We start from the raw sequence: 11,358 nt of genomic DNA, 5'->3' as shown, positions 1-11,358 counted from the left end.
AGGTGATGCTCACTTTGCCAAGTTGACGCCTTAGATGTGCGGTGATCTACAGCTAGCTCAGGTACAAGAATGACTCAATGGGGCTTCACTAGTAATTGACTCCAGGTGCTGACGAGAAACGTCTGGACAGCCAGGTCTGTCAGCAACCCGAGTTCCTTTAGACAGAAGGTTTCCCCAGCTTGGATGGTGTTTCCGAGTTGCCTTGAAGTTTGATGCCTCCCAGAGCCACTGGTGGAGCAGTGAAGCTGCCTGTGCGGCTGTGTGGAGAGAGCCTGGCTGTATTATTAACTCTCCCTCGCCAGAAGAGCCGGAGCAGTTCGGAAAAGAGCCACAAGCCATGCATGCCAATGTCACAGAAGGCAGCAATAGCTCAGATGGGAGCACTGACAGCCAGGATTCCACTCTCGTCACTTGCACAGAGACGGTGACTTTCACTGAAGTGCTGGAGGAATCCTTCTATTATTCCTTCAAGGTATGTACAGCTTTCCTGCGGTCACTCGTTTTTCTTATTATGGTGATCCAGCAGCTTGGCAAGCAGGCAGAGCTCGCCACTGGGGCACTGAATGCTTTGGCTTTGAGTTGGCAGCTGATTCCTGCCCCTCAGTTTGTTTCAATGAGGACTTCGAGGCAAAGAGGTCTGGGTTTTTTTTTCCCCAGCTGGTGATCAGTGGGAGGAAATTTAAACGTTCAGCAAAGAGCAGGAAAGCGATCTTTGTGTATCCAAAGGATGGTATAAAGATATTGAATTGCTTAGCTGAGTATGGAGTTTTCCTCTTTTGCGAAGCGATGTTTCAGCTGATGTTCCTAATGCAATAATAAACAGCGTATTTGTAATTGCATCCCTATTCCTGTGCCTTGAAATTAAGATTGCCTAGATTAGTTTACCTCCTCATGTTTCTCTGTTAAGTGTGATGCAAATTGATGGAGCTATAGAAATCACTACCAACACGCAGCCATCCCAACAAATGTACTCTAAGCAACAGGCAGCTGAGTTCTGTGATTTGAAAACCTTGTGCCGTCTTTTGAGGCTGTCTACCTCCCCCTGCAAGTTTAATTGGCTTGCATAAAAGTTTCTGAGATTGTAATTTTCAAGATGCTGTTGGGGAGGGAGATTTGTGAACGGAGACAATTTGTTTTCAGCCCTCACATTGGAGAGGACCTTGCAATCGCCATCACTCAGCAGGTGAAGTTTGGGAGGGGGGAACCTGAACAGATTCATAACAGACATTTCATTTATAGCATAATTGTCTGGGCTGCTGCCAATCCTTCGATGGGTTTAATTTCATCAGGTGGCTACGCATGTGGGTTTGTGTGTGTCACAACAAAACTGACAGCGATCAGACAGCTCTGGTCAGCGTGGTTTTAAAAATGAGAAGTTGGAAAAGGTCTTTCATCCCTCTGTGGAAGTGTAATGGATCTAGTACATGGGTAGGCAAACTAAGGCTCGGGGGCCGGATGCGGCCCAATCGCCTTCTAAATCCGGTCCACGGACGGTCCGGGAATCAGCATGTTTTTGTATGAGTAGAATGTGTCCTTTTATTTAAAATGCATCTCTGGGTTATTTGTGGGGCATAGGAATTCGTTCATCCCCCCCCCCTCCGAAATATAGTCTGGCTCCCCACAAGGTCTGAGGGACAGTGGACCGGCCCCCTGCTGAAAAAGTTTGCTGACACCTGATCTAGTAGATCTAGGGGTTTAGGGCAGATGACCATAGTCGTTCCTGGCTCTGTAGCACACGAGCAGAAAAGGCAGATCAACATGGCTGTGCCCTGAGAGAAAGGTAGTAAGAGCCCTGATAGATCATGTGCATCCAATCCAACACCCTGCACAGGGCAGCCCAAGACATTTTGGCACCTGAGGTGGACCCCCAAAATGGTGCCTCTCTGCCAGGGAAGGAGGGGTGAGGGAAGATCTACATAAAGGGGGGAAAAGTGGAAAGAAAGTTGTCATTAGGATCTGCTGCCCTGGTGGGTTCTGCTGCCTGAGGCAGTCACCTCACCTTGCCTCATGGTTGGGCCGGCCCTAATCCTACACACCACAGAGGCCAGGAAGCCCACAAACAAGGCCAGAAGGCATTTGTCTTTGGGGGACAAAACTATTATATCTGAAAATGTGTAACAAAAGTGCAACAGCCACCTCTGTTAGGGGAGAGATTTTGGCTTGGGACTATTTGACGTGGAAAAGCTTATCTCTTTTCCCCCAGCTGTCTCCCCTCCCTGCTTCTTGCAAACACATGACTGCAGCGTTCCCTCAGCTGCTTCACCCACATTATAGGGAAATCTGACGGGTGGAGGAAGGGTTAGGCTCTCCCTCCCACCACAGATTCCCAATGCAAATACCACCTTCTAAAGCTGCTTTCACCTCATAGATGTGCTCACTGGGATTTTGTTACGCATGTGTGCATGAATATGCAGTTCTGCCCTCTGCCTGGGTTGAATCCCTGGCATATGAAGATTACAGGTATAGGATGCACTGCAAGAGAGTATCTAATTTCCTAAATAAGCATACATAGATGTGCTTCCGGACAATGCAGAGAGGAGCGAAGTGAGCATAGGCACAAGCATACTGAGAGCAATCTATTTAATGGTGAGCATTCTCAAATCCCATTGATTTCAGCGGGGACAGAGGTAACCAAGGGCTGTGCTCTCCCATTGAAATAGATGGGGCCGAAACATTATTTAATTTTGCCTGGGAAGCCCTTTCCTTCCACACAATGGGCACAACCCCGATATGTGTTGTGGAATGGATGCATGCTCCATTTATATCAGTGGGATTGAAGCGCGAGTAATTGCGCACAGGATAGGAGCAAATAGGCATAATGCAGAGACTGGATAACCTACCACCCCTGTCTCTACAGAACAGATTCTCAGTGGGTGGAGAGGAGGGGGGTGCATTCACTTCTTTTCCCCGTCCCCAACTGCAAGAGGAGAATGGTATGGATCCTAACAGTGTGGGCAGGAGCAACTCAACCACCCAGTTGGGCATGCCTCCCTCTTCTGGGCAAATGTTAAGAATGTAAGGCAAGCCTGTTGGATCAAACCAATGGCCCATTTAGCCCTGTATCCTGTTCTCATAGTGGCCGGCCAGATGCCCGTGGGAACCTTGCAAGCTGAACATGAGCGCAATGACACTCTGCCTACCTGCAGTTTCCAGCAACTGGCATTCAGAGCCAGCAGATCAGCCAACTGGCAGCAGATCAGCCATCGTTTGTTATGCGGCAGATGCAAAACACTTTAAAAATGGGACTGGGCTCCGATTCCGTATGAAGCACCTTTGTAGAAAAGAGCACAAGTGAATTTTCCAGTGCAAAGACTTTTTTTTTGCAATTGGTTGCACCTGAAGCGTTATTGCTTTCTCTTCTTCCAGCAGGTTTCCAAGAAGGACACGTGTGTGTGTGTGTTGCTTTGTTATGAATTTCGTCTGGATTCTGCTTGAAATGGAAAAATAAAGTCAAGAAGCTGCCAGCCTAAACAGCAGCAGCAGCAGCAGCAGCAGCAGCAGCAGCAGAATAATAATAATAATAATAATAATAATAATAATAATAATAATAATTAATATTAGTGGTAGTGATTTGTAATAAAGAGAGTGAAAGCTAGTTAACCTTTCCAATTTGAAGATGATGATGATGATAACAACAACAACAACAACAACAATAATTATAATAATAATTATAATTTATTTATACCCCACCCATCTGGCTGGGTTTCCCCAGCTACTCTGGACAGCTTTCAACCGATTATTAAAAACAATACAGCATCAAACATTAAAAACTTCCCTAAACAGGGCTGCCTTCAGTTGTCTTTTAAAAGAAAAATAGTTGCTTATTGCCTTGACATCTGCTGGGAGGGCGTTCCACAGGGCAGGCGCCACCACAGAGAAGGCCCTGGGCCTGGTTCCCTGTAACCTCACTTCTTGCAGCGAGGAAACTGCCAGAAGGCCCTTGGCGCTGAACCTCAGTGTCCGGGCAGAACAATGGGGGTGGAGATGCTCCTTCATGTATACAAGCAGCTGCTGCTGCTAGATACAACAGAGCATCTAGGACCAATCAAAAAGAAATAGGACATGACATAAAGAGAAGCAAATATTAATTCCTAATGTAACAAATGCCTCTTGATTGCATCATGCAGAGCATGAAGCTGGGGTGTTGTTTCATCCTGGGGCATGTGTTTTGTAGGGACAAGTATTCATTACAGGGACCTGTGTAAAATATTGATTTCTGGACTTCCTGCTTTTTGAGCCGATGATTGTAAGCAGGAAACACCATTTACAAATTTATAACTTTGACTTAAGGCAGTACACTGTCATTGACTTTAGTGGCTTTGCAAATTCTTCCATTTTTTATTTTTATTTTTAGAGAGGGGGGGGGTCATCCACATGATGGTGGCCCCCATCTCCAACCCCCCTGCCAACATCTACTAGCAGTTTCATGGAGATGTGGAATAACATGGGAACCATGCAGAAAGTACCCAATCTAATCCCAATTTTTAAAAAGGGGGTCTTGGAAATTATAGGCTGGTTAGTTTAATGTTTGTCACTGGAAAACTGGTGAAAAGTACACACCGAGCCAGTGTGGTGTAGTGGTTAAGAGCGGTAGACTCGTAATCTGGGGAACCGGGTTCGCGTCTCCACTCCTCCACATGCAGCTGCTGGGTGACCTTGGGCTAGTCACACTTCTCTGAAGTCTCTCAGCCTCACTCACCTCACAGAGTGTTTGTTGTGGGGGAAGAAGGGAAAGGAGATTGTTAGCCACTTTGAGACTCCTTCAGGTAGTGATAAAGCAGGATATCAAATCCAAGCTCTTCTACTGAGTCATCCACACTGAGTCATCCAATATTGATGTCTTCTGGGTCCTTAGGATGGAATTTTCTGACTTATCACAAGAACTGGAGCTTTATGGGCAAAAAAGCATCGTATATGCATAAAGGCCATATACACACATGGACCATGGAGAAGAGAGAGGAGGGGAAAAGAGGGGAAACTATATCAGAGGTGTGCAACAATCTCCATTCTACATCACTGAGATCCAGCGCCGAGGGCCTTCTGGCGGTTCCCTCACTGCGAGAAGCAAAGCTACAGGGAACCAGGCAGAGGGCCTTCTCGGTGGTGGCGCCCGCCCTGTGGAACGCCCTCCTAGCAGAGGTCAAAGAGATAAATAACTATCTGACATTCAGAAAATACCTGAAGGCAGCCCTGTTTAGGGAAGTTTTTAACCTGTGATATTTTAATGTATTTTAATATCTGTTGGAGGCTGCCCAGAGTGGCTGGGGGGACCCAGCCAGATGGGCAGGGTATAAATAATAATAATAATAATAATAATAATAATAATAATAATAATAATTATTATTATTATTATTATTATTATCACAGCTGGTGCTTTATGAGAAAACGTGGGATGAAAGAATCCATCTCTTGCCAGAAGTCCTTCTTGAAGGTAGCTGGAAGCATGCTCTAGGAAGCCAAACTTTTCATTTCCAGAGAAAAAACAAACAAGATCAAACATAAAAAGAGGGTGAAAGCCTGCTCTTGTCGCACCCTGGAGAAGGAACAATTACAGGTTGCCCTCAAAGGTAGCAAGACTCGCTGCCTGCTCTGTTGTCTCCATCCCTGGCATCGGGCAGTGCAAGCTGTGTTAGTTTGGAGAGTGCCCTGGAAAATCCCCCAGGGAGTGCTCAGTATGTTATTTGAACCTTGATTCTACTTCTGCTGAAAAGACGATTGCATGATTGTTCTTTTCAGGCTGCAATCCTGCCCCCCACTGCCCCACTGCCGTAAACTCCATTGCACTCAGTGCATAAGATTGCACTGTTGAAGTCATCTCGTATGATTTGTGTTTAAAAATACAAAGCTCGATTTAATTATACAAGGGGAAGAATGTCGACCAATCCTCCGTATCTTAGACAGGCTTGGGAGACGTTTTTATTGAGACATTATTTTGTTCCTTTTGTATTGGCTCTTTAAATGGTGCTGTGCTTTAAATATTTTGATAACTGCTGGTTTTAGCTGTCCTTTGAATATTGCTTCTGTTGTTATCTTTGACTTGCTAAGGCACCCCTGAGGATATTAAGATTCCTCTTTAGACACAACGAAACGCACATATTTTAAACAAAAATGCTTGGAATATTATGCATATTTATTGAATAAATTTGGAAAAGAGGGTAGCTAGGATTGTCACTGGGAATTGGTAATACTTCAATGATTCAGGCCCAACAGTTGGTGCTGAAATGAGACTCAAATTAATTCTATCGAAATGATTTTCATTGGAAGAGTTGTTTATCTGCTGCTTTGGGCGCTATGAATTCTCATGCACAACTAATTATTCCGCCTTTGTTATTTCCCCCCACAATAGCTGAATGACGTATAGAAACTCCAGCCAACTTATTTAATCAAGGAACTTAATGTAATTACTTGCTTGGGAGATGCCCAATTGCCTTGAAGGGGAAGCTGGTCTGTGAGATCACATTACACCTGCCACCCTATTTCCTTGCTCCTGAGTGAGAAGAACTCCCTCCAAGAGGTGTATGTGAATTTTTCACCTGGGAAAGTGTAATTGCCAGCTAAATCCACAGTCACTGCTGAGCAAGTTCAGCCCATTTCTTCTTCTTCTTCTTCTTCTTCTTCTTCTTCTTCTTCTTCTTCTTCTTCTTCTTCTTCTTCTTCTTCTTCTTCTTCAATGATAATTAATTTAAACCCCACCCTTCTGGCTGGGTTTCCCAAGCCACTCTGGGCGGCTTCCAGAAAAATATTAAAATACAATAATTCATCAAATATAAAAACCTTCCCTAAACAGGGCTGCCTTCAGATGTCTTCTTAAAGTCAGATAGTTGTTTATCTCCTTGACATCTGATGGGAGGGCGCCACCACCGAGAAGGCCCTCTGCCTGGTTCCCTGTAACTTCGCTTCTCACAGTTAGGGAACCGCCAGAAGGCCCTCGGCGCTGGATCTCAGTGTCCGGGCAGAACAATGGGGGTGGAGACGTTCCTTCAGATCAAACCATGTAGCATGAAAGTGCATTCTGATACACAGGGTAAAGAAATTTAATAAATAATAGTAAATAAATTATATTTATCTGGCACTCCTCTTGCTCCTGTGACTCGGCTGATCAATGAAAACTATGTTGTGGGCCTCGTAACATTAGGAAAGTACAAAGAGGAAAGGAAGACAAAAGGGTATATTTCTTGGAGACTCTTCAAACTGCCTGGAGAATGTGGGCATTGTCCAGGTAGTGTACAAAAAGTTGTCAATATATACACATATTCCCAAGGACTATTGGGGAGTCTGCAAAATGGCCAGAGGATGCACAAAATTCAAAATTCTGGCCCCAGTGATTGCACCAGGCCAAATCTCAGGATAAAGCACTTTGTTTCAGTCATGATAAAATAGCACATGTCCTCCTAAGAAAATGAATGAAGTGTGAAGCATTGTAGATGTACCAGCAAAGTCTTTCTTTGGAAGTGGTAGCATTAATAAGAGCGATCTTATCCACAAGAGACAGTTGTCGCCACCAAATAAATTGATTCTTTTGTCAAGTAAAAGTATCCCTTCATTTTCTCAACAGACCTAAGTTCTTGCAAAAGTATAATTACATGGGCTTGATATTTTTGATGTTAGAAGGATTATTGTTGTGCTGATTTAATGTGCTGCCGGGGCAGTGAGGAGATCAACTCATGGAGGAGCAAACAGTCATTATAATATGCAAGATAAACAGTCAACCGTTGAGCCAGCCATATGGATGGGAATAGTGATTATACACAAGGAATGTTTTAAGGACTGGGGAAATTTCATGCACACATGGCTGCTTTTTAAAACAAAAAGCAAAACATGGATTGAAAGGCGAGTGTAAAATTTTTCATTGTCACCACAAAAACAGATTAGTTCAGCCTGCATATTTATGCTGTGGTGCTTAGTGTTCAATAGCCCTGAAGCTGGAATTTGTGCCCAGGGGCTGATTATGTTATTCTTCATGGTCACATTCCCATTTAAGATGAAAATAGGCCAAACAGTGATTGCATTTCCATAACCCACACATGGAGACTGAAAATGCAACTCACTTGACTTCATACATTTGCACAGTCATGTGAGTACACATGCTGTTATTCCCAGATAATAATAATAATAATAATAATAATAATAATAATAATAATAAAAAATTTATTTATACCCCACCCGTCTACCTGGGTTTCCCAGCCACTCTGGGCAGCTCCCAATAGAATATTAAAAACACGATAAATACATCAAAAACTTCCCTAAACAGGGCTGCCTTCAGATGTTTTCTAAAAGTCAGATAGTTGTTTATCTCCTTGACATCTGAAGGGAGGGTGTTCCACAGGGAGGGCGCCACTACCAAGAAGGCCCTCTGCCTCGTTCCCTGTAACCTCACATCTCACAGTGAGGGAACTGCCAGAAGGCCCTTAGCGCTGGACCTCAATGATCAATGGAGATGGAGACGCTCCTTCAGGTATACTGGACCAAGGCCATTTAGGGCTTTAAAGGTCAGCACCAAAAGATAAGTCTTACCAAAGTCTGTGCATGCAGCACTGTGCTGACAGAGAAGCTTTCTCCCATCGAATGAATTTGTGGGAGAATATGGGACTTGGAAGGGACCCAGGTGGCGCTGTGGGTTAAACCACAGAGTCTAGGGCTTGCCGATCAGGAGGTTGGCGGTTCGAATCCCCGCGACGGGATGCTCGGTCCCAGCTCCAGCCCACCTAGCAGTTCGAAAGCACGTCAAAGTGCAAGTAGATAAATAGGGACCGCTCCGGCGGGAAGGTAAATGGCGTTTCCGTGCGCTGCTCTGGTTCGCCAGAAGCGGCTTTGTCATGCTGGCCACATGACCAGGAAGCTGTCTGCGGACAAACGCCGGCTCCATTGGCCTATAGATGAGCTCCGCAACCCCAGAGTCGGACACGACTGGACCTAATGGTCAGGGGTCCCTTTACCCTTTACCTTTATGGGACTTGGAACAGGGAACTTCAGGTTCTAAAGCTAGGACCGCCTAGGTTTTATGTTTGTGCTTTAGCCGTGGAGCTCTTCTACATACAAAAAAAAAGGAATATGGATAACCAACGTGTTCGGCATGTTTCTGGGTGGACTTTTTTGATGGCACCCATCTGTCTCATGAGACAATGGAGTGCGCCTCCATTGGGGGTGAAGTCAAACCACTGGGTAATCACAGCGCCTGCTGTGGCCGCAGAAACCGGTAACCCATAACTGCTGCTTCCTGCCTTACTTTTGCTGCGTTGGTGGCATTCTTCAAGGCACAAGTCTGGGCAGTGTGCTTGGAGGTCCTGGGCTGCCCAGTCGACAAGACCTCCCTCTCAGTATTGCAGGGCTACCTAGGGACTCCCCTCTGGATTTGTTCACGGTTTGCTTCTTAGCTTTTCTCTCTCTCAAAGTTGTCCCACAAGGCAGTGGGAACTAGGATGCAGTGGCGGAGCAAGCCAATCGGGTGCCTGGGGCGGCAGCATGTGCCCTGTGCCCAGGGACGGAGCCAATCGCCCATGGGGTGCGGCCAGCCGGGGCAGGACGCTCCGCGGGGCCTCCGAGGAGTCTGCCTGCCTCCTCCCACTCAGCCGCCCTACAGCTGAGGCAGAGGCGGCGGGAGGACTGTTTGGGGCAGTGTAGAGGTTGCGGGCACCCAACCACCACATCACTCCCAAGAGAGACGCGTGGCTCAGTTGCACTGCAGGCCCGGCGGTGAGTGCCGCCCGGCATTTTGTCACACCCCCCCCCAGTGGTGTAAATAAGTTTTGATGGATGTAATAATGGAATACTGAATGGTTTAGTTTATATAAAATATGCAGGGATTTATGTTATTCAAAATGAACCATGGAAAGAGAAGAAGGGAAGTAATTGATATTTTAAGGTTGTTTAAGTGAATATTCAAAAATGTAAAATAAAAAATTTAATAAAAAAAATTGCACAGAAAAAAGAAGGTTAATTTTGGCTTTAAATGACTAAGGCTTTTAAATTCAGAATTAAGCAAGCACGAGTTATACTACCGCATCTTTCTGCCACTTGGGTAATGTGCTTAACTGCAGCTCAGCATCTGCAACAACTGGATCCATCCATTTACCATAGTATTTTCTTTCCCCACAGACAGAACAGCTGGTTACCCTTTGGATTCTTTTCGTCATAACGGTTGTTGGGAACTCCATTGTTTTGCTCTCCACCTGGAGGAGGAAGAGGAAATCCAGAATGACTTTCTTTGTGACCCAGCTAGCCATAACAGGTAAAGCTGTGTAAAAAGGGGGTGTGAACTTGAGAGCCAATGTGGTTTAGTGGTTAAGAGCGGTAGACTCATAATCTGGTGAACCGGGTTCACTCCCCCACTCTTCCACATGCAGCTGCTGGGTGACCTTGGGCTAGTCACACTTCTTTGAAGTCTCTCAGCCCCACTCACCTCGCAGAATGTTTTTTGGGGGGGGGAGGAAGGGAAAGGAGAATGTTAGCCGCTTTGAGACTCCTTCGGGCAGTGATAAAGCGGGATATCAAGTCCAAACTCTTCTTCTTGCTCATTTATTTTCACTTGGCAGCAAAAAAGTGGCTTAGGTAATGGAGTGTCCTCATACACTGGAAGGAACTAACAGAGATGAAGCCACAGCTTTTCCAGAAATGTTGGGGGGTTTTTTTGGGGGGGGGGAATAATGAATGAGAAAAATATAATTTCTTATTGGTTGAGTCCATAGATCAGGTAGAAAAATCCAAATTAAAAAACATGTAAAACTTCACATAAAAATATAAACGCAACAAGATGTTGTGCTTGTTTCTGCTAAAACAACTAGAGGTTGTTCTGAAAATATAATCTAGGTTCAAAATCCAGCATTCGCATCTATGGGCAGCCTTTTGGCATATGGACTTCTCATTAGTTCCTTGTAACAGAAAGGCTAATTTTTCTGTCACATATTTCTTTATTTGTAGAGCCCAGTATCTTGAAGAGGGAAAGACTATTCCAAGATAACTGCCGCTTTTACAACGACATACGCCGGGTTTTTATTTCCCCGGTCATACAAAATCCTTTAAATGAATCCCTATGCCTTAAATGCCTTGTAGAAGATATGGACCCTGAGATTCCCCTGAAAGTAGCTAAATACTGTGTAGCAGGTGGCACTGTGGGTTAAACCACAGAGTCTAGGGCTTGCTGATCAGAAGGTCGGCGGTTCAAATCCCTGCCACAGGGTGAGCTCCCGTTGCTCGGTCCCAGCTCCTGCCCACCTAGCAGTTCGGAAGCATGCCAAAGTGCAAGTAGATAAATAGGTACCGCTCAGGCGGGAAGGTAAACGGCGTTTCCGTGCACTGCTCTGGTTTGCCAGAAGCGGCTTAGTCATGCTGGCCACATGACTCGGAAGCTGTCTGCGGACA

General features: G+C 45.4%; 1 protein-coding gene across 1 annotated transcript in view; it reads left to right on the top strand.

Moving 5' to 3' along the window:
- The first annotated feature begins 337 nt into the window (after positions 1-337).
- NPSR1 (neuropeptide S receptor 1) overlaps positions 338-11,358 on the top strand; it is a 70,488-nt gene continuing 59,467 nt past the window's right edge. Inside the window, exons 1-2 of the mRNA XM_033165532.1 lie at positions 338-472; positions 10,096-10,228. Coding sequence (XP_033021423.1) covers positions 338-472; positions 10,096-10,228 — 268 coding nt within the window. The remainder of the gene's footprint in view (positions 473-10,095; positions 10,229-11,358) is intronic.

Source organism: Lacerta agilis, chromosome 12 (genome assembly GCF_009819535.1).
Source record: "Lacerta agilis isolate rLacAgi1 chromosome 12, rLacAgi1.pri, whole genome shotgun sequence".
Classification (NCBI taxonomy): Eukaryota; Metazoa; Chordata; class Lepidosauria; order Squamata; family Lacertidae; genus Lacerta; species Lacerta agilis.
The sequence above is the reverse complement of the archived record's forward strand: the minus strand, read 5'-3'. Positions and strand labels throughout refer to the sequence as shown.